The sequence below is a fragment of the Papio anubis genome, chromosome 1 (assembly GCF_008728515.1).
Source record: "Papio anubis isolate 15944 chromosome 1, Panubis1.0, whole genome shotgun sequence".
Taxonomy (NCBI): domain Eukaryota; kingdom Metazoa; phylum Chordata; class Mammalia; order Primates; family Cercopithecidae; genus Papio; species Papio anubis.
Window position 1 is genome coordinate 85,033,303 of NC_044976.1, and position 24,497 is coordinate 85,057,799.

The window sequence follows — 24,497 nt, forward strand, 5'->3', positions numbered from 1 at the left end:
TTATACTGTCTATATTGTCATTCCAGAATTTGAAAACATCAGATTTGAATTGTAATAACTTTAAAATAGTACAAAATAAGCCACGTATGAATTTTTTAGAAGAAGCTAATAAGTTAATACTTAATTTGAGCTATGGTATATTACCCCGCCTTCTGTTTTGAAGTCACTACCACTGCCAACATCAAGAATCACTGCCTTCATGAGCATACTACCACAGTGCTGGTACTGTCTTATAGTTCTCTTGTTTGGGGGATAAAAACGTTGAAAATTGGTTTAGAGTGAAATTTAAAACTGATTAACTTGGTATTGGATAGTAATGTCTTATGAGACTACCCCAATACCTTGTATGAGCAGAATAAGTTATTTTTTTCTATGTTTTTTTTCTTTTTTGGAGACACTGTATTTAGTTACTGCTAGAGAAGAGCTATCTTTGATAAGACATTAATTCCAAATTTACTGGCATTTTCACTTCACGGTTTGTCATTACATCATCACCACAAACAGCAAAACTTCCCTAAACAGACTATCTGCAGCATCAGAACTTTGAAAATGAACACTATAGATAGCAGGAGACATTGAATTCTTTTATTAGTTTCTAGTTGCTAATAATGAATTTGAAAAGTAAATTATAAACTCGTTTTTAAAGATAATAATTTCATAATCAGGAACAAACTTAAGGATCGTTTGGAAATAAATATTTTAACTGGGACAGAATGTCTTTATTCAAGATGCCTACATGTGCCCAGTGATAATTGTGGAATAAAAATACTGTTACCAAGTTTCAGGACAAAACTTTGTTTAATAAGCACTATTATAGGAATGACAGTCTGTTTTTCTACCTGGAAAAGTTCCGGAAAGCACATCTAGATTTAAAAGTGTACAAAGTCCTTTAATATTTCTAAATTATTTTACCACTATTAAAATATATAGGACCTAAATATAATAGTAGACCAATTTTGAGAGATGTTTCCCTTTTGAGATATCTGGAAAAGATCTTGGCAATTTTTCTCTGCTGTGTATTTTTGAGGATAAAGGTTTTTTTCCTATGGGAATTTATGTTTAAAGTAAAAGATGATACAAATGATTTTATTCAGTTCAACAATTTTATTTATACACAGCTCTTCTAGAACTTATGTATTACATAAAGCAAAATTTAACTCTAGCCAAAAACTATTTTTTTAGTCTAGACAGAAAGTTCACTTTCCTGATTTTAATTGTATTTTTCCTCTAGATAACCAACTCGTTTTTCTTCAAACTTTATAGCAGTAAGTCTGAAATACTTTGGGAAGAAAAAGTTCTCTTAGTTTATTATTAAATAAAGCCTGGAGGTATGCCTGTATTTGGTGATCCTTTTTTCCCCCCTGTATTTCTCTTCCATTTACTTGAAGAATCACTAGGAGTTTGGGTTTGCTTTTTTTTCCTTCTTTGATACATTTCCTGGTTCCTAGTTGGCAACTGAAGTGGTTAATCTAACCTTAGACTTACTTTGATTTCACGTCTTTATAAATTTCCATGGATTAATTATTTTGTAACTAGTTACTCTGTCAGTAAGGTTTGGGATCTCTCCATATTGGCACTTTTTAAATAATTTACTTACTAGTTTCTTGTGACTTTTTTTGAGTTCTATGTTTACTAGATGCTAATTTTGTACAGGGTACTCTACTGAGGAGTTCATAGATAAATGATGTAAAATATCTGCTGCTCTCAGTTCACTATATGGTATAACAGATCAAACTTTTTCATGATTTAGCCCTATCAGTAAAGAATTTCTGCTTGTATCTAATATTGCTGTTTTATCAGTTAGCATACTGAAGAATGGTAAAGCAACATCAAAGGCATTTCTCAGAAATATACCAATTAAGCAGAAAGCCAACTTTAATGTTTCACAATGAACAAAAACACAGTTTCGAAAAATAGATTGTTTATATGATAAAACATACCAGAGAAGCAAGAACAAAAATAATTACAGGTTGAGTATCCCTAATCCAAAAACCTGAAATCTGAAATGCTCTAAAATATGAAATTCTTTGAGTGCCTTTATGATGCTCAAGAGAAATGCTTATTGGAGCTTTTCACATTAGGGTTGCTCAGCCAGTAAGTATAATGCAAATCCAAAACCAGAAATTTGAAACACTTCTGGTCCCAGGCATTTCACCTAAGGGGTACAAAACTGTAATGCATTTCAATTATAAGGCACCTACATTTACTAATCCAATTTTAGTCTAATCTAAACTTAAAAATTATTTTACAGTTGTAGTAATGTTAAAGATAAAAATCAGCCGGTTTCAAAGCTCTTCGGTGTTTAGTGGTTTAGGCCTCTGTTATTTTGGGACATCCAAATTTGATGGAAAATATTTCTTTAACATCATACAGCAAACTTAAGCATTTCCACAGCAGTGTAAATCTTTAATCTGTAAACTCAATAAACTTAGAGCACCATCATACAGCCTTTAAGAACACATGTTTGAATTTAAGGTTTATTAGAAATACAAGGATTGACATGCCTTTAAGACTTCAGAGTATGCCAAGACCTGGCTGAGGCTGATTGAAAGAGAATGTGGTTGAAGGCATCATAAATTCATAAAATAGAAATGATCTTTGAATAGGAAAATTTGGGGTAGGCAGAAGGACTTTCTTAGTGAAAATTTAATAAAAATTGTAGGTAACTGACAGTTTTAAAAATGATACATTTTCCCTAAATGATTCTCATTTAAAGTCAAGCATCAACATATTTTTTTGTTTTGAAAATTTGAATATTGGGGAAAAAAATGAATAGGCACCACTATATGCAGTTTCATAAAACAATAAATGTAGTGGGGTTTTTTTAAGTAGAAAAAATATTTGATTTTACTTGTTTAATGTGTTATTTATTGTGCAGAAGTAATTTGTTTCACTGTGTTCATTGGTATAATGTGTTCTTTGTCTCTTACTATGAACTTAAGCAACTAAACTCAGCTCGCCTTGAAGGAGATAACATTATGGTAAATTTCTCTTACATGCTCAACTTCCTGCATGTAAAATGGCTGAAGGTTTGTTGGCCTACTGTGTTTTCTACATCTTGAATAAAGTGCCTTCTCTTGCTATTAGCTGCATGTAAAATTCTGAAATAATTGAAACCATGTATTCATTATCTTTAACAACAAAAATATGAGGAAAAAATACTAGCTGAAGTGATACTGGAACTTTATATAGTGCCTTTTTGCACTGAGTAAAAGATGCTAATTTAAGCTGGCATTTATATTTTCACTTTTGGCAAAGAAAATTAACAAAATATACTTAAAGAAAGGTGTAAGGTAAACACTTTGACTTTGCTGCTCAGTAGCTTCAAGATTTACCTTATTTTCACCCAAACTCAACATAGAATTAATTTCTTCTGCCATTTCAGGCCAAGACAGACCCCATTAGATTAGGTACTCCTGTAACGGCCAGGCTTGTTCTCCATCCAGTGCTAACTCACTTACAAAAGTTTTGGTGGAATGGTGATAGCCTTGGGAAAGAATAGAGAATGCAGATTGTTTTATGGTATCCAATGTATATGTTGAGCTTAGTTTGAGAAAATGTTTGAACTATTAGAAGTTTTTTATTTTAGTAAAATAGAAAGTTGTAAAATCTGAACATAGCCAACAGTTGTGCACATTAGCCAATAAAAATGTATAGATATAGTGTGTTTTATTTCTAGATATATTACTTCATTAGAAGTATCAAGGGATCTGCAGTACAGCTAATAAATTGGCAATTAATTGGCTGCTTTCATTCACTAGCATTAAACTAAAAGCAGGAAAGTAATAGGAAAGATTATTGTACAGAATATATAAAATGCATTTTTGTTTTTGTTTTTTTAAAAACTAATTACTGAAGCCCTGGCTGAATTAGGGCTTATCTTAGATAGCAAGAGAATGCATTAATGTGTTTCCATTGTCCTATCTATAGGTAAATGAAAAGGGTGAGAATATTTCAGTCATTGCTAATTTAACATATAAAGCATAGCTTTTCTTTTTGTCTCAGGTAAAAACATAATTAAAAACAATTAACAGGACTTTGTTTCATTAATCATTTGTTTTTACTATTAATGTAACCTACTTATAGTAAAATATATTTACAGCTGGTAATTTTATATTTATTATATCTCCAGCTTATTGTTTCTCTCCAAAAAGGCTGTATCAGCAGCCATTAATCCTTGCTTTGCTTCATTTCCTAAAATTTTATAATTTATACTTAAACGAGAAATTCGAAATCATTTAGTCCAAATCTCTAATTTTCCAGATGAGAATACTGGAGCTAAGAAAGATTAGGTGTTCTCAATTTGAGAAAACTATTAATTTATAGATTTAGCGTAAGATTTTAGAATTGATAGTAATGATACATATAAAAGTCATACTTACACAGTATGTTAAACTGTACTGATTTAGTTACTACTGTGTTTAATCTATTAATATTATTCTGAAAAAGAGTATGCCATTTAAACAAGTATTTATATTTATCTATACTAAGTTGTAGAAAATAAATTCCAACTTTCATGCTCTATATTTTTCTCTAATTTTTAATGCTGGCTAGATTTGGGCAGAGGAGGTGACAAAAGTAAGTAAATTATTAAACTACAGAACTATGAAACAAGAATTTAGTTGACATTGATTCAGTAAATATTTATTGGGCAACAACCATGGGTCCAGTCACAGTCTATGTTACTATACCTTATAAAATCTGAAAATGATGGGTATGTTCAGGTCTCTTTAACTAATAGAAGCTCCACCAAGCAGTTGAACAATGCTGCAGAGATGTGGTCTGCACACACACTGATAAATCTTAGATACCTGTACTAAGTGGTAATCTTACAGTTCCTTACTATAGAAGGCAGGCGAAATGCTTGTTAATTATTTTTTATGACAATTTTTAAAATGTAAAATATAGTTAACACCATGTCCTGTATCTTCAGAGAATGGGATGTATCATATTTCGCACAAATGAATTTTTTTTTTTTTTTTTTTTTTTGAGATGGAGTTTTGCTCTTGTCGCCCAGTCTGGAGTGCAATGGCACAATCACAGCTCACTGCAACCTCTGCCTCCTGGGTTCAACCAATTCTCCTGTCTCAGCCTCCCAAGTAGCTGGGATTACAGGTGCCTGCCACCACGCCTGGCTAATTTTTTGTATTTTTAGTAGCGACAGTTTTTTTCACCATTTTGGCCAGGCTGGTCTCGAACTCCTGAATTCAAGTGATCCACCCACCTTGGCCTCCCAAAGTGCTGGGATTACAGGCATGAGCCACCTCACCCAGCCACAAGTGAATTTTTTAGGTAACTGAAGCTTGTTCTCTCCAGCACCAAAGCTAATTTTTCTCAGTCACATTAGTTGAAAAATCTGTAAAAATGTATTTTACTGCTGCATTAAATATAGGATAGCAAGTATTTGATTTTACTATAGTTAAGGTCATTATTAACATTTATTATACTGTTAACAATTGAATTTGTTGTTTTTCAACTATGTTGTCTCTTCCCTCAGTATCAGACTTGTTTCTTGTAGAAGTTGTCTGTGACTGCTGCTAGCAGTTCTTCTGTCTATGTTACCATTTCTAATCGTCTGTGGGCTGGGAAAGCAAGTAATTAAACAACAATTTAAGGGATAAAATTAGAAACTGTAGTACATGCAGACTTGTTTCAAATGCTTTTTGAAGTTTTCAGAAGCATTTTTCATTTCCTTCTTATGTTAGGGCCTACCAAACTCTGACATCTACATGAGGATAACACTGGGGGCTGAGGACAGGTGATGATTGTGGCCCCTGACAAGTAATAGCTTTATAAACTTTAACTTTTCTTTTCTGGCTTTGTAGGATTGATTATACAGTCTGTTTTATGCATAGGTTGTAGAGCTATTGATTCTATGACTTGGATCTCCAGTATGAAATTCTTACCTTAAGCTCTTATCCCCCTTTGTGAAGTCTGTTCATCAATTTAGTTATAGTTCCACACTGGATTCTGATTTCTTCCTGAACTTCTAGCATGAAAAGGGGCAGAGCAACACAGAAGAGAATATAGGTTGAACAAAAAACCTAGAATGTCTTCCTCTTTGGCGTAAAGATATGCCAGAAAATTTGACTTGATTTTGCAGTCTCAGCAAGTTTAGGAAATAAATTGATACAATACATGGGAAGAAACTCATGAAACATATTATATACGTATATATAAAATCTAAAGAAACCTATCAAAATGGATTTGAGGGGTTTTTTTCTTCTACACGTCACTTCTGACATTTTTATAATTAAAATATATAAATGACCGGGCGCAGCGGCTCATACCTGTAATCCCAGCACTTTGGAAGGCCGAGGGGGGCAGATCACCTGAGGTCAGGAGTTCAAGACCAGCCTGACCGGCATGGTGAAACCCCACCTCTACTAAAAATAGAAAATTAGCCAGGCGTGGTGTCCCAGCTACTTGGAAGGCTGAGGCAGGAGAATCCCTTGAACTTGGGAGGTGGAGTTTGCAGTGAGCCGAGATCGGCCATTGCACTCCAGCCTAGGCAACAAGAGCAACTCTGTCTCAAAAAATAAATAAATGAAAATGTATAAATGTTAAAACTTTATATTCCTGGAGTATTTTAAGATTTTAAGCCATATGAATAGTAGGCAACACTGATCAAGATAGTCACAGCAAATGCCTCAGAAGCATTACCAAAATTTATGGCTTACAGAAAACCCAATCATGATATCATGGGCCAACAGATTCTTGCCCATCTTCCAGTTACGTTTAAAAAAAACTCTTCTAGCTTACCTAACCCATGTTATGCTATCATGTAGTCTAGTAGCAGTTATTTTTAGCAGTAGAAAGTCTTTTCCCTTGAGATTTTTTTAGACGACAGAATATCAGCCCTTTCTTATCTATCTTTCTAATGTGGATAATTTTCTTCCAAAGTAAATTGATTATGCTAAACCGAATTTAAAATTTTTTAGCCTCTCAGATCAATTATGAACAGTTATATATGCCAGAAGTATAGATGATTTGGGACATTTGACTATTTGAAGCCACCCAACATGCACTAAAACTTATTCCAGAAATGAGATGCATTTTTCCCTATCATCTACCCTGTCTAAATAAAGTCTAGATTGTACAGAAGGACCTCCTAAGCTTTGTAACATGGTGCCCTTCTTCATGATTAAATGTTACTCAAACCTAGAAAGCTGATCCCTCATCCTTAATGAGATCATTTGATATTTTTTATTCAGTGTACTTAGCATTAAAGTATTATTTCCACTTTAGTCTCAATCTTCCTGGTCACCTTAATCTGATACCTAGTTTTTTTGCTTACATCTTACCTAGAAATAATGTCAACTAGTAGGATTTTTCTGCCATTTCTACTAAAGACCATTAAATCAAACCATACTTTCACAATCAAAGACCTATATGGGACTAGCCTAGTTTACTTATGAAGTGCATTTATTTTTGATTTGCTGTATTTACTTCTGTCACTCAAAGCCTTTTTGTATTCAAGCAGAACAGTAAATAGTGCATGTGTAACATTGATGTGATTGGTTTTCCTTAATGCTCTCCTTAGGAAGAACATTGCTTCTTTTTTTCTTCTGGGACTTTTTTCTACTTCATACTAGCTTCCAAATGAAGCTTACTTTGTCCCTGCTATCAAAAAACCATGGGTTCTGGTTTTAGTCAAGTAAATTCAATTTCGACTTTTGACTTACTAATTCAAGCTTATTTCCATAAGTCCAAGCTAGAGGTCAATTCTTAGTCCCCCCTGCTGGGGTTGTTGCCAGTGGGCTGTTACAGCAACTGATTATCTACTTTGCTGCTTCTTCCTTGTAGACTGGCTTACTAGGTTAACTATTGCTAACAAAGGGTGAGGAGAGGGAGAAGAGGCCTGAAAGAAAAAAGTTCGTACCTTGTTGTTGTTGTTTTTTTTTACTTTTTATTACATCTTGGAAATGTCATAAAGCATTTGCACAGGTGGAAAATGCTATTTGTGCTGGAGAGATAGTCAAACATATCATTATAATGATGATGTTACCAATGATAATGCCCAGTGGGGAATAAGCTAACTATTCCGAGTAAGCTGTGAGATTTTATTTCTCTTTCCCACTTATTAACAACCAACTCTGACTAAAGATTTGAGAAAATGTTTTTTGCCACTATTTGCTATTTTTAGATCTTGTTGATTTTTCAGTGAACTGTTTTGTCACAGCAGTAAGCCTCTTTTATCAGATGGTTGAAACCAATAGTGGCATACTATTATTTACATCTCTTCCCAGCTCCACAGTATGTGACTTCACCTTAGTAGCTGGAAATCAGCTGTGGTGGTAGTATTTATGTCATGAAAATCTGGATATGAGAGCTTTTTTTTTTTATTTCTTGGAGAAGAATTTAACAGCATACCACTGATTGAAGTTCAATCATAACTTAAAAAGCTTTTTAAAACCCTAGTGTATCTTAATAGATAGTATTCTGCTTAAGGCATTTTTTATGCATAGTTTGAAAAGAAAATTTAAAAGGAAGACATTTAAAATGTAGGACAAAAAATCCTTTGAATGAACCTGAAAACTGTGGTGCTAGCAACAAGTGTTTGGCAACTAAACCCAAGGTGAAAATCCTATGGCGTCACTCTAAAGTCTTTTGCATTTGAGACTGAAGACTCTTTCACTTCAAAGTAAAAACTATAGTAATAATTGAGAATTTTTTGCAGCAATATTATTTTATACTTGTAAAAGTGGTCATCTTAAAATTTTGTAAAATATTAAAATTTAGCAAAGTTGACACTAGAAAATTTATGAAAATATCTTGACTTTCTCTTAGTAGTTTTTCTAGGCTCTTAAGAGTGTATTATTAAGCTTTAGTGTAACAGATTCTTTTGAGTCAAGTACTGGAATCAGTTGTCCAGGTGAAGTAATACAGAAAAGCTAAGGTCTAGAAACCAGGGAACCATTTTAGATACAAAGCAGAATTGGGGAATTGCCAGATTATAACTTGAGGTTTGTTTGGGGCACTTTTTTTTTAACCGTCTAAAATAAATGTATATAAGATGGACTGAGTCTTCTGAAGAGATTCTAAAACTATATTCTTATTTAAGTCTGAACAGGAATTAAGAATAACTCAAAGTGAATTTGATCGTCAAGCAGAGATTACCAGACTTCTGCTAGAGGGAATCAGCAGTACACATGTGAGTATTCATTCATTGAAAATTCATCTGGAACAAGACTTTAGTAGTCCTAAGGCAATTTTGGGAGGAAAAACTGAACTTCTCAGTCATTCATCAAGGAAATTTAAATTGTTACTTTCCAATATATCCGAAGAAATATTTAAAATTTTTGTTTACATCACCTAGTTCTCCCACCCTCATTAAATATACAGTTGGTGTTTATTGGCTAAGCAGAGTTTGCTAGTGTACTGTTCACCAAGGCCAATCTTAATAAGCCTTGTAGTAAAATGTTAGATACTGGTGAGTCTACCTCAGTACAATATTGTGGTCTGTCTCCCCCTTGCATTTGCCATTTAAGTTGACTATAGAGATAGGAACTGACTATAATTTTCCTTCACAGGCCCATCACCTTCGCTGTCTGAATGACTTTGTAGAAGCCCAGATGACTTACTACGCACAGTGTTACCAGTATATGTTAGACCTCCAGAAACAACTGGGAAGGTGATAATTTACTTTTCACATGTAAAGAGGAGAAATTCAAATTTTTGCATATGAACTAATAGTAGGGACGAAGATTAGAGGAATTAAAGGCTCTTACTAGCTTTCTTAGAAATAGTTTTTTTTTTTTTTAGGAAAGTCATTATCAGATTTCTGAGGTAACAGAGTATTTTGAGCTCTTCTGGCACAGAGGCATGTTAACAGGGGTGAGAAAAAAAAAGTAAATACCTTTTCAGTGCTGTAAGGTTAAAAGTGTTTCAAAGTTCACTTTTTTCCTGCTACTAATACTTTTTGCTATTGGTTGAGGAAGATACAATTCAATTGACAGTTACCCTTAAACATAAACTAATTTATACTTACTCGTTACTCATTTGTTTACTATATTGAAAAAAAGAAAAGTTTTAGAATATTTCGTAAGACCTCATATCTACCGATGTGATTATTTTGAGTATGATAATATACTTTAAAAGCAAAATGATAGTATGTAAAACACATAGCTCTGTCATTCATTCATCAAATATTTATTGACTGTCTGCCATGTGCCAAGCACTGTTACATATTCTGGGGTAATATCAGCAAACAAAACAGGCAAAGATGCTTGCCTTTATGGAGCTCACATTATAAGGTGACACTGAAAATAAAATAATGTTTAGGGCAAACATGGTCTCTGCTCTCGCAATACTGAGCCTAGGTAGAAATACAAAGCAAGCCATTGGTAGTCAGGCCATGTAGTTGGCAGAAAAATAGAAGGTGCCTGGTATTATGAAGGTATCTAACTGTGACTGAGGTACATCTAGCAGAGTTTCCCAGGTGAAGTTATCTTGGTAGGAATAATCTAGATGAAAAAAGGGACAGGGATGAATATTCTAAGCAAGGAAGAATATGTATATAAAAAAGCCACAAGAAAGAGAGAGTAGGGCAAGTTCAGGGAACTGACAGTAGTCCATTCAGGCTGGAGCATAGTGTTCAAGAATGGAATGGTAGATGAATCTAGAGGAGTTAAGCAAGGTCATACCATGAATGGCCTATAAGTAAGTTGTTGTAAGGAGTTTGGAATTTATATAGTGAGGAACCATTAAAACAGGGGAGCGATATGTAGCATTTGAAGGAAGAATATCAAAAAATCGTTTCAGGGGATAAGGTAAATAAAGTTACTTTGGTGTTTGTTTCTGCACATTAACACTTCAAAACTTGGCCTATAACAAAATTGGGCACATCCATGAAACCAATTTTGAACCTCAAAAATGAATTGCAGCCTAGTCATTAGTTATTTTAACAGGATATACAGGAGCATTTACATATCTGTATATTTGAGGTTTTATTAGTGGTAATATCTCAAGGCAGAACACCATTGTATCTTCACATCATTATAACTGTTTTAAGCCCAAGAAGCCTTAGTACTTTTTTCCACTTTATCCTGAAACTCTGGAAGTGCAGCATAGGGGTTGCTTATACTTGCATTCTACTTAAAGCCACCCTATGCTTAGGACTCGGCCATTTAAACAAAATCCAGTTATTACGTTATTACTGCACTTTGAGATAAGCTCCAGCAATACAAAGTAAAACCAGTGCTACTGTTCTAGAAGAGAAAGTCTAGCTTATCTCTCCACCCTCAATTATATTATTGCTAATGACCAATGACACTGGGGGAAGTTTTTAAGATAATACATGGAAATATTCAAATATAGAACTTCACAAATCATCCAGCTCCACACTAACACATTCAAAAGCTATTTATGAAGAATAGAACCAGATTGTATTGTTAATAGTTGCAATAACAGTACCAACAGGTAGTAGAAGTAACTGAATAACAGCAATCACTTTGGCTGAGCCTAAGTTGTGCATAGGTGCTCTACCAGACACCTCATGTGTATTATTTTTTTTTTTTTTTTTTTTTTTTTTTTTTTTTTTTTTTTTTGAGACGGAGTCTCGCGCTGTGTCACCCAGGCTGGAGTGCAGTGGCGCGATCTCGGCTCACTGCAAGCTCCGCCTCCCAGGTTCAGGCCATTCTCCTGCCTCAGCCTCCGAGTAGCTGGGACTACAGGCGCCCGCCACCACGCCCGGCTAGTTTTTTGTATTTTTAGTAGAGACGGGGTTTCACCATGTTAGCCAGGATGGTCTCGATCTCCTGACCTCGTGATCCGCCCGCCTCGGCCTCCCAAAGTGCTGGGATTACAGGCTTGAGCCACCGCGCCCGGCTCATGTGTATTATTAACTTTATAATCCTCACCACCAAATGAGGTAGGTACTATTATTATCCATATTTTAAAGATGAGAAAGCAGAAGTACTAGTCACAAGATCAGCAATTTTTTTAACAATTGGAAGGCTTTTACATATCACGCTCCAGTGGCTTAATTGACATTTTTGTAGAATGAGTAATTGGTATGATTTTTTTAATGTATCAATAAAAGTTCTTAGAAGGCAAAAGTGGCCTTTCAGTTCATTTTTTAAATCTTAACTCTGCAAAATTGACATAGGTAGACTTCAGTGGCTAATCAAAGGCTAAAATCATACTAGTAGATTTGAAAGTAAAATATGGTTAGAGAACTAAAAAAGCTACGTGTATATACATATTCATATAAGTAGAGCTTTTTCTTTCAGAAATGTATGTATTTAATCTCTGCTGAAGAACTGACTTCACTAAGGAAGGGATACTAGGAGAGGTGGTTAATTTTAGAGAGGAAAAGCTATATTTAAAACTATTTCTTCTTATCATTAAAACCCTTTATCCATCAGAGAAACATTTGCTTTTCATTTTTAAAATGCACTGTTCCAGATGTGGAGGATATAGTATATAAATAAAATAACCAAAATTCCTGCCTTCCTGGAATCTACATTCTATATGGAGGCAGAAGGGAGCAGAAAAGCAGTATGTATATAAATTATATAGTATATTAGAAGGTGAAAATGGTGTACCGAAAAACATAGCAGGAAGCTACTTCGGTCTGAGTAGAGAAAGATGTGAGAAAGCACGCATGCAGGCATCTGAGAGATGCTCCAGGAAGAGGGTGCAGCAAGTACAAAAACCCTGAGAGCGTGACATAGCTGGTATGGTCAAGGAACGGCAAGGAGGGCTTGGCTAGAGACGAATAGAGGAAATGTGGAGCCAAAACATATAGGGCTTTGACTTTGGTCTTTACTCAGAGATGAGGAGCCTTTGGAAATTTTGAGCTGAGGAGTGACATAATTTTAGGCTTTAACAGAATCATTCTGGCTGCCACATTGAGGATAGGTGTTGGGTGGAAGCTGACAGATCTGTTTCAAACTTACTGCAATAATGTAGTGAGTAATTCAGTCAGAAGTTGGCAGTGGCTTGGATCGGGGTAATTGTGGTAGATAGGATGGAAGTGGTCAGGTCCTGTGGGTGGTTTTTTTTTTTTTTTTCTTTTTTTTCTTTTTGAGACGGAGTCTCACTGTGTTGCCCAGACTGGAGTGCAATGGCACAATCTCTGCTCACTACAAGCTCCTCCTCCTGGGTTCACACCATTCTCCTGCCTCAGCCTCCCAAGTACCTGGGACTACAGGCACCCGCCACCACACCCGGCTAATTTTTTGTATTTTTGGTAGAGACAGGGTTTCACCGTGTTAGCCAGGATGGTCTCGATCTCCTGACCTCGTGATCCACCCGCCTCAGTCTCCCAATGTGCTGGGATTACAGGTGTGACTATGGGTGTATTTTAAAGTCAGAAGGATTTGCTTGACAGACTGTATGTATGTATATTGAACACAAAGATGTCAAGAATTATTGCAAGGTTTTGTTTTGTTTCATTTCATTTTGTTTTTAAGATGGAGTTTCAGTCTTCCAGCCCAAGCTGGAGTGCACTGGCGCAATATCGGCTCACTGCAACCTCTGCCTCCTGGGTTCAAGGGATTCCCCTGACTCAGCCTCCCAAGTAGCTATGATTACAGGTGTGGCCACCATACCCAGCTAATTTTTTGCATTTTTAGTAGAAAAGGGGTTTCACCATGTTAGCCAGGCTGCTCTTGAACTCCTGGCCTCAGGCAATCCACCCGCCTCAACCTCCCAAAGTGCTGGGATTATAGGCATGAGCCACCGCGCCCGTCTGCAAGTTTTTGACCTAAACAACTGAAGGAATGGGGAGTTGTGGTTAGTTAAAATGGGGAATGCCAGAGGAGGCAAAGATTTCAGGGATGGAGGTGTGGGAAGTATGTCAGTTACATTAGAAGCCCAGTTTTAAATACGTTAAGTTTGAGATGTCTGTTAAACATTTAAGTGGAGGTATCCAATTTTAGGATATGCAGGTCGGACTTGGATTGGGGGCGGGGTGAATTAGAGAAATTAGAGAGTTGTCAGCATATCAAAGATATTTAAATCTGTGGGACTAGATAAACCCTCGAAGAAGTAAGTATAGAGAAAAGAAGAGGATCAGGGACTGAGCCCTGAAGTACTCTAGCATGGAGAGTTGAGGAACAAGGCAAGGAGGATGATAAGGAGTGAGGCAGTGAGGTAAAATGGAAACTAAGAGTATGGCCTGGAAGCCAAGTGAACAACGTGTGAAAGTGGGAGAGAACGGTCACTGCATAGGTCAAGTGAGAGGAGGACTGGGAATTGACCATTGGATTTAGGAACATTAACGTCATTGCTAACCTTGACGAGTGGTTTTGGTGAAACAGTAGGCACAAAGTAATGTTTGTAATGTAAGAGACTGGGAGGAGAGGAATTGTAAGTTTAGGTAGATCTTTCAAGAAGTTTTGGTGTAAAGAGGAACAGAGGAATGAGGCAGTAGCCAGAGGAGAAAGGAGTGTCTAGCAATTTTTTGCTTGTTTTTTAAGATAGGAGAAATAAGGACATGTTTGTAAGCTGATGGGAATGATACAGTAGATGGAGAAAATATGATAATGTGGGAGGGGAAAGGGAAGAATTGGTAGAGTGATATCCTAGATAGGCAAAAAGGAATGAGATTTTGTGCACATGTGGAGGAATTAACATCAGGAGCATAGACAGCTCATTAAAGAGTTTCCTGGCCGGGCAGTGGCTCATGCCTGTAATCCCAGTACTTTGGGAGGTCAAGGTGGGCGGATCTCTTGAGCTCAGGAGTTTGAGATCAGCCTGGGCAATATGGCGATACCCTGTCTCTACAAAAAATACAAAAATTAACTGGGTGTGGAGGTGCATGCCTGTAGTCCCAGCTACTCAAGAAGCTGAGGCAAGAGAATTCTTTGCTTAAGCCCGGGAGGCAGAGGTTGCAGTGAGCCGAGATTGCACCACCGCGCTACACCTGGGCAAAAGGAGTGAACTCCTGTATCAAAAAAAAAAAAAAGAGTTCCTGATTGTTCTTTTGTGGCTCACGCCTGTAATCCCAACACTTTGGGTGACCAAGGCAGGTGGATCACGAGGTCAGGGGTTCGAGACCAGCCTGACCAACATGGTAAAACCCCGTCTCTACTAAAGATACAAAAATTAGCTGGGCGTGGTGGTGGGCGCCTGTAATCCCAGCTACTCAGGAGGCTGAGGCAGGAGAATCGCTTGAACCTGGGAGACAGAGGTTGCAGTGAGCCGAGATCGTGCCACTGCACTCCAGCCTGGGCAACAGAGCGAGACTCCGTCTGGGAAAAAAAGGAAGCAAACTCATCAGCTGAGTGTAATGGTTATGGGGAGAACTGGTGAAATTTTGAGGATGGGCAAGAGGGTATGAAATAGTCATCAGGGGAATGGAAAGTGAAAGTGAATGGACTAGAGAAATGTTGTATCATTGCCTGGTGGCATGTGGACGCACTTGAGGTTCCTAATCATAAATTGAATGTAAAACAAAGCTTTTCTGTGTTTCTCCTGTTAAAGTAGATGCATGGATACTGAGCAGGTAAATAGGTTTTTACCAAATGAGTACAATGAAGTGAGAGGCATAAGAAATGAGAGCATATGTAAGGGGTTATTATAATTAACTATGGACATGAAGGTGTTGGTAGGATCATAGACCCTGGTAGGCTTGTTGATGTGAGAGCACTTGAAAGAAAAAGGCGATGGTCAAAGAATGGGATAGTAGAAACTATTATTATTGGAAGGGTTGTGGTTACTGGAATTGGTAAGATCTAGATGTGACTGTGGGAATGGGTATAAAGTCAATAGAAGAGTTCGAGGATCTAAGAGGCTGAAGTGTTGGAAGAACTGTCCATATGGATACTAAAGTCACCAAGAATTAAGATACAATGTCAAGTGAGCCAGGTGCTAAAATCTTCTAGAAATGAAAGTAGGGGAATGAGGCATCTTTAGGTGATTACAACAAGAGATACTGGGTATCTCTAAGTGATGGGAATGATACAATAGATGGAGAAAATATAATGTGGGAAGGAAAGATAACATGATAAAATATGATAATATGATAAAATATGATACTGTGGGAGGGAAAGATAATGTAGTGTAGTCGAATAACATGAAGTTGAAGGATTGGCCAGAATTGTTTACAGAAAAGAGTCTAAATAACAGTGATGAAGAACATAAGACTCCTCCATTGACCTCTAAGTTCAGTGATGAAAGAGTAGTAAGGGAGATAAACACTAGCACAGGAGGATGAAGGGAAGGTTTAGAGAAGAGGTTAAGGATACAGGGAATTTTGCTGATGCCTGAGATGATTTCCAGATGGTATAGTGGTCATGAAGAGAAAAGGGGACTTTTCTAGTTTAATGAATTGATTAAAACTTAACGAATTTTCGTAGATAATTTTTTAGCTTAGAAATGGTTGAATTAGAATGATGTCAGACCAGCTATTTTCTACTGTTTTCTATTTAGTATTATTGGGGAAACTAGCCTTAAAATAAACTGAAAATTCTAATTATCTTCAAATTATTTATGAGCACATTAATCACAAAAATCACTGATTTCTAATAGAAAATTTTTCTAAAAAATAGAACAAATGAACTTGTAAAATATGTCCCGTTCTACCATTGAGTCTTCGATTTCATTGAGATAATTAGCAGTCATATTATTTGAATGTCTGCCTTCTCACTGTGTGTATGTCCTTAAGGGAATAGTATCATTTCATCGTTATGTCTTCTGCTTCTCATAGTCATGCTGAACATGTAGATACAAATAAATAACATTTACATATAAATGACAATAAATATTTGAATAGGAAAATGTGAATGGACCAGTTTATGAAAAAAGGGTTTAGTTATTCAAATATTTCTCAAAGAATCAAGTTGAAAAAGCCTCATACTTGTAGTATCTAATATTTAAGTAGTTTTTCATCAATATTTTTATTTAATAATTCATAAAGAAAAAATTAAGAAAACATTCTAATGGAAGCTTTTGGGCAGTGCTTTCAAAATAAACCATAATAAACCATCTATTTTTCCTGGGGAAAAAAATACAGCCATTAATTTTAAGTTAATATTACAAGGACAGTTTTGAAACAAACTTTCAAGGATTTATATTTGAATACCACCTGAGTTGTCTCTAGTATAATTGGCCCAAGAGGGAAAAGGAAGATAGATACACTCTGTCATTGAAGTAGTATCTGTAAATCTTTTCCAATGTGAAGTTTGGTAGAAAGTAAACAGCGCCACCAAGTGGTGGTATTAAAGAACTTTAGTCACTTGGAAATAGATAATTCACTGTTTTCTTTTCAACAGTTTTCCATCCAATTATCTTAGTAACAACAATCAGACTTCTGTGGCACCTGTACCATCAGTTTTACCAAATGCGATTGGTTCTTCCGCCATGGCTTCAACAAGTGGCCTAGTAATCACCTCTCCTTCCAACCTCAGTGACCTTAAGGAGTGTAGTGGCAGCAGAAAGGCCAGGGTTCTCTATGATTATGATGCAGCAAACAGTACTGAATTATCACTTCTGGCAGATGAGGTGAGTATTGTGGGTATGAGAAGGAAAATATATCAGGAATTGACATACCTTCTAATATTATAACAAAATGCAAATTCCTCATTAGTTATTTGGAAACAGTTTCATAGATTACAGATAGTTATATTAACATAAAATTTTAATTAATATTCTTTAATGTAATAGAATATCATAGAAATATTTAAAACTTTTAACTGCCAAATAACTTGAAGATGTATAAAACTCCCTCCAATAAAATCCTTTATCTAGGCCAGACATGGTGGCTTACACCTGTAATCTCAGCACTTTTGGAAGGCCAAGGCAGGGTGATCACTTGAGGCCAGGAGTTCGACACCAGCCTGGGCAACATAGCGACACCTCATCTCTATAAAAAATATGAAAAATTAGCTGGGCATGGTGGTGTGCGCCTGTAGTCCCAGCTACTCAGGAGGCTAAGGTGGGAGGATCGTTTGAACACGGGAGGTCAAGGCTGCAGTGAGCTATGATCATGCTATTGCACTACAGCCTGGGCAACAGAATGAGACCCTGCGTCAAAAAAAATAGTAACAACAAGTAAATCCTTTGTTTTTCAGCACAATTGATGATAATGTTTAAAGTCCTTTTGGTGAATTATTTAAACAGATTAAATACAAATCTGATTGTTTTTCTACATGTTTATTTTTTAATGTAGTTAATGACTGGAAGTATTTTATTTTGCAGGTGATCACTGTGTTCAGTGTTGTTGGAATGGATTCAGACTGGCTAATGGGGGAAAGGGGAAACCAGAAGGGCAAGGTGCCAATTACCTACTTAGAACTGCTCAATTAAATAGGTGGACTATGGAAAGGTTACCCATCATGACATTGTATTTATATACAATTAACTCTAAATAAAGCAGGTTAAGTATCTTCCATGTTAATGTGTTAAGAGACTGAAAATAGCAGCCATCAGAAACCGGCCTTTCTGCCGATAAAGTTGCATGGTAAATATTTCATTACAGAATTTATGTTAGAGCTTTCATGCCAAGAATGTTTTCTTACAAAATTCTTTTTTTATTGAGGTTTCACTAATAAGCAGCTTCTACTTTTGAGCCTCAACTTAAAGCAGAACTGTTTTCTACTGGATTTTTCATTAACAGCAAGCTTTTTCTTTTATGTAAAATAAATCTATTGTGAATTGATATCAGTGACTCATTTATTAGGTATAATTAATAGCCAAAGAATAAAATTAAAATTTATTTTAAACTTTCGGTCTTAAAAAGAGCTGTAGGATATAAACCTCTTTTGTGAAAAGTAGAATTTTCTGAATACTTTCATACACAAAAACGCAGTTATACTATGTTTACCTGGTTTTCCAGCAGAAATCAAATAATCAATACTATGTTTTGATGGGTTATTTTGAGAGTTGTTTGGTTTTTTAAACACTACAGAATGGTTTCTTTTAAATTTAAGAACAACTAGTTCTTGAAAAGCAATACCATATTTCTCAGATAAATTTGTTGTTAAGGTTCTAGAAAGTCTAGGACAAATTTACTTCATTAAACAAAGTTTTTAAGATTATTCAACTGGCACAATTCAATGCATAATCGGGATTGGATCCATTAATAACATACTGTGGTAAAGAGTAAAGAGAATTTGTTCTTATTGAACAACAAATTTGTATAAAAATATGGAATGATGCAACTACATTATAAATTGTATACGAACAAAATAAATTTTGGGTCACTCAGCTTACTATTAAAACATTGAAAACTTATTAATGAACACAGGCTATCTTGATGAGGATCTCTGGTTATGAAACACATACTAATGAAATTATTAGTGACACATTGGAAGCTAGAAAATTGCTGTTTGGGCCATTGCTATAAATTAGCAAATTGGCAGATTTTTTCCATGGTAGGATTTCTGTTCTTATTCATTCATTCAACAAACATTTGTTGAGGGCCAGATACTGTGCTGGTCAACTGGGGATATTATCCTGAACAATATGCACACAATTCTTGCCCCCGCAGAGCTTAAAGACCATTAAAGGATACAGAAACTTAAACAAGCAATTGTCCTATAATAGGATTAGTGTTGTGATGGGGAAGATACAGGGTACTGTATTTGGGAGTCACATAACTCCAATTTTGGGAGTGGGAGATGGTTTACGGAAGAACTGTTCCAGATAAAGAGATGTGTAACCAAGACAGCATAGCACATTCTGTCAACTAAAGTAATTTACTCTAACTTAAGCATGAAGTACAGAAGTATAGTTCGTTTATTGAGGGAATGTTAAGCTATTAAAATGATACTTTTTGGTACTTTAAAAAAAATGAACACTTAAACACCATTTTAAAATTTTGTGTTAAGAGCTCCTAATAAGAGCTTGGTAAACATGTTGACAATTTAACTCACAGTCTCAACTTTAAAAGTAGTTGTTACCCTTTTATTTCTGTGTCATGAGACAAAATCTTCTGCAGCAGTGTTATAGTTGTACAAGATGTTTTGACTCACTCTGAATTGCCATATTCTTAAACCCTCAAAAGCTGCTCAAGCTGGTCAGTTTTCTATAAAACCAAGTAAATGAAATTTTCTCTCCCTTGAGAAAGGAAGTTCTGCAGCCTAGATTACCATCTATTATGTTCTATAAGTCCAGATTTAGGCTTTGAAAGATCATACCAAAACTTCAGGTTGACTTAAACAGCAACTGTAAATTAGGTTTATGGGAAATATAGTAATACAGGGGAAAGAATATCGGTAATGGAGTGAAATGGTCCTGGGTTCAAATCCAGTCTTCCTCACATACTGTGCTTTTTAAGCTTCAACTCAGATGTGTAACTGCCTTTTCCTTACCAGTAAAATGAGGACAATAATTATGACACCCTAGAGTGGTTGTGAAGATTAAATAGCAAATGTTATCTTGTATTTCAGGTGCTTTTTAGGGAAAAGTCTTGGCACATAGTAAACACATCCTGTAAATGCCAGTTTCCCCTTGTTAGCCGCTGTGGCACTCTGACCTACCAAGTCTATAGGTCTTGCACATCGCTGTGTACCGGAGATACCTCTTTTACATCTGGGCTCTGTTTACTCTCTCTCAGTCCTATCCTCCACCCTCTTTAAATCAGACCCCAAGTTTAACCTTCCCACAGTCAGTATAAATCATTTTTCAGAACTTTCAGCTTTCCATCAAGTGAAAGTTGATCTTAATTACCCAGTAATGTACAGAAGCCCTCAATAATGTTAAGCTTCAAAGGCTTCTGGTACATTTGTCTACCACAGAACCACCACAATGTATGTGCTTGTTCTTAGGTTTATTGCTTTTTATTTTAATGGGGTTTGGTTGTTTGGGTTTTATTTTGGTTTCGGCTTAAAGTCAAGTTTAGTTTTTACTCAAGTAAAGGCCTGTGAAGTTTCTTAGGCGTGGAAGAAAAAGCTTGGAAAGCCTATTAATTCATGGTGCAATTCAGAATTGTTTAAGTTCTGTGCCACTGAGCTTAATCTAAAAGTATAGTGACATGTAAAGCATGCACACATAAATGAAAAACTAAAATAATTGTAGGCTCTTCTACAAATGGAAAAAAAAAAAGTGATTGGATTGTGTCTACCTTTTTCCTCAAAGTAATCTAACCTAAAAGGTCATGGTGTCAAAACTTTTTATGGTGCTAATCAGAAAAGTTCATGTTGCAAGAAATTGGGTCTCAAAAATGGGAATGTGCCTCCTCACTCTGCGTCACATGGGAAATAAATCCTGAGGCCAGGATCACCAGTGGGGTAGAGCCATCTTCGTAGTCTCTTGGTATCCTCCCCCTGAACAAAGAACAAAGTGAGACTGGGAAGCTAGTGTTGGGAAAACATTTCTGTGGTAAATTGTGGAGTAGAGAAGACAATGGAGGGCAAGGCAAAAACCCACAGACTTGTTTACCGATAGAGGCCCCACTCACCTCCATGCTGACAGAATTCCGGAAAAATTCCTTCCCTATATCCCAAACACCTGAAATTTTGAAATATTGCCCTACTATATAGCACTTTAAGCCTCGATGAGGTGCCGTAATGGAGAGATAGCTTCATAGCTTAGCCTATAGCCAACTTTACCTCAGGACCTCTGGATAAGATGAAGTGGCTTTTACCTCATGTGAGTCTCAAATGCTGGAGAGGGAGTTCCACAACCACCCGTGCCTTTTCTCCCATATTATGCTCATTAGAAAGTCTACTCAGGGCTGGGTGCAGTGGTTCATGCCTGTAATCCCAGCACTTTGGAGGCTGAGGCGAGTGGATCACCTGAGGTCAAGAGTTCGAGACCAGCCTGGCCAACATGGGGAAACCCTGTCTCTACTAAAAATACAAAAATTAGCCAGGCGTGGTGGCATGCACCTGTAATTCCAGCTACTCGGGAGGCTGAAGCAGGAGAATCATTCGAACCCCAGAGGCAGAGGCTGCAGTGAGCCAAGATTGTGCCACTGTACTCCAACCTGGGCGATAGAGTAAGACTCTGTCTCAAGGAAAAACTAAAAAGAAAAAAAGTCTACTCAATAGAGCAGTGATTCGCAAAGTGCGAGACCCCGGACCGGCACTATTGGCATCTCCTGGAGACTTGTTTAAAATGCTAATTATTATTTTCAAGAACTTTCTACCTTCATTTGTACTTCTTTTTTTTCAAGGGCTCATAGAATCAGTCTTCCATGTGACAGCTTTTTAAATATTTTAAGACAAAAACTGAGTCTTCTAATCTTAATTGTGTTCTAGCAGTAGTCATTGTAATTATAGTTATTTTTATAATTTATTTTTTAGTGTATATCTATCACTCTGGAATGTAGGTTCCCTGAGATAAAAACTATAATTCTTTTTATGCCAGTTACATTCCCAACTCTTAGCACAAGACCTAGGACGTAGTATGAACTCAATAAATATTTGTTGAATGAAAGAAAAATGCAAATTTTTAAGCCTTTTCAGAGACCTACTGAATCAAACTCTGAGAGTGGAGCCCAGCAATCTGTTGTAAAAGCTATTTGAGTAATACTGTTGCACTCTAAAGCTTGAGAACCACTGCAAGAGAACTAAGAGAACATGCATTTCACCTTTAGGCCTATTCTCTGACATCACTTGAAAAATCCGCTCTGCCTTCTGTAACCGTTACCAACAACATTGTCCTGTCCATGTAGGGGAAATTTCTGGGCTATATTACAAGTGGGTATGAAGGTATAAGGATATACATAGTGGGAAGTATTGCTTAGAATGCCAGTACTTGTTTGCTGTGGAAGGTTTCTAGGAATGGATTGCTTAATCTAAGCACTACCACCGTCCACGTTTTCACTTAACACAGTGCCTTTTAATTGGTGACTAACGTCAAAACACCTTAACAAACCGTTAAAACAGTATCAGAAACCACGTGTACATCCCTGTGCCTCTTAGATTGCTAAGTTCTGCTCTCGTTCTTACTTCAAAGGACATTTCTTAAAGAATTGTTAATGCTTTTTTATAATACAAGTCATAGCCATGTTAGCAAAAAGAAGAAAGATTTGGTGAGAAAGAAAAATCACTGAAAATTCCATCATCCAGGGAGAACCACTGTTATTTAAGTATATGGCCTTCCAGACTTTTCTGTGCATTTATAGATTTTTTTAATGGGATCAAAGTGTACATACTGTTTTGTAACTTTTTTTCACTCAACAATACCATGACTGTCTTGCTGTATCAAGTATATTTCTACATCTCTTAATGGCTGCATGATATTCCATCGTATGTGCCACATTTTATTAAACTACTGTTGAATTTTTAGGTTTCCAACTTTCATTAATAAAGTGCTTTAAAGAACATTGTCTTGATAAATCTCGTATGTGTTCATATTTTCTGAAGATAAATACTTTGAAGTGGAATTGCTAGTGAAGAGGGTATGCCAGTTTTTAAAAGCTTTTGTTACTGCCATGTTGCCCCCTAGAAAACTTTAAGCAATTTATACTTTTATCACCAGTATATGAGAGAATACGGTTTCTTTTGGAGGGCTTCCAACTAGAATGTTCTTGGAGTCTTTGGTTTAAAAATAAAGGGTAAGAGGGAGATTAAAAGATCCTGCAAAATTAAAAGACCAGTCTTAAATTTTTCTTAAATTATGATATTTACTGTTCTTCTCTCTTTATCATATATTTTGTGTTACTTTGGAAATGTTTGTAGTACTAGTTGCCTCTTGCTTTTATTCAGTCTCCTGGAAGCATTATTACCTTTCTGATGCTTGCAGAGACAGTAGAAAAACAATCTTAAGTAGACTTGAATCTTGAAGTATCTTTAATGCAGGTTTACTGTTTATGGATTTAGGGAATGTAGCCCTAGTGGGGAAAGTAGGATTTTGGAAGGTAGGCAGAACAGTGGCTCTCCCACTTGTTTGCCTGGTCTTTTGTGAGTCATTAAACCTCTCCCACTTTGAGCCTGCTTACTCATCTCTAGAATGAGAATAATATAAACCTACCTTGTAGCATTGAAAGGATTAACCACTCGTGGCTGGCACCTAGTGGATGATAATATAGCTTACTAGGATTTATAGATAAGTATGTTAGAGCAGTTGCTATTGTCAACCTCTGGAGTAAATATCACTGCCACTGCCAAAGAAAATCTTCCTTGAAAGCTGTCACAGTGAATGGGCATTGTCTTGTATGTCCTTATACCTACACAATCCTCATTCTTAGGGAATCCGGCTCATTTTTTCCAGTCAGGTATTCAAGTAATCTAACCGATAAAACTCTCAGACAAGATGTATAGTGGAAGATTTCAACATTACCATGCTTAACAACAGTATACGAAAGTGGTAATCAGTCTTTTTAAGTGGTGAGCCTTGCCAAACTGCCCCTTCTGATACTCCCCCACCCTTGGCCCACAGCTGATCCTAGTGCTTCCGGGGGCTGTACCTCTACGTGAGAGCCTCACACAGGACAGGTGACTCAGCTCAGTAACGGTATTATTAATTAGCTAAGTCTCAGTCGCATCTCCAGGACTGGAGATCACAGAATTGATTCATCTATAGTGAGGGAAATTTATTTAAAGAAGTATCTGAATTATAAAAGTTGCTTAGCAGTATTCAAAAAGATAGATGGACCAGGG

The 24,497-nt window shown here is 36.3% G+C and overlaps 1 protein-coding gene across 4 annotated transcripts in view; it reads left to right on the forward strand.

The window, feature by feature from the left end:
- The window catches only part of SH3GLB1 (SH3 domain containing GRB2 like, endophilin B1), a 44,664-nt gene extending 21,445 nt beyond the window's left edge, over window positions 1–23,219 (forward strand). Inside the window, exons 6-11 of one of the 4 annotated variants that reach the window (XM_021943605.2) lie at window positions 2,943–3,029; window positions 4,555–4,578; window positions 9,065–9,154; window positions 9,534–9,634; window positions 17,223–17,451; window positions 18,148–23,219. In XM_021943605.2, the coding sequence (XP_021799297.1) occupies window positions 2,943–3,029; window positions 4,555–4,578; window positions 9,065–9,154; window positions 9,534–9,634; window positions 17,223–17,451; window positions 18,148–18,255 (639 nt within the window). In that variant the 3' untranslated portion in view covers window positions 18,256–23,219. The remainder of the gene's footprint in view (window positions 1–2,942; window positions 3,030–4,554; window positions 4,579–9,064; window positions 9,155–9,533; window positions 9,635–17,222; window positions 17,452–18,147) is intronic. The other 3 variants (XM_003892149.5, XM_021943607.2, XM_021943614.2) reach the window with 3 other exon arrangements.
- The last annotated feature ends 1,278 nt before the right edge of the window (window positions 23,220–24,497 follow it).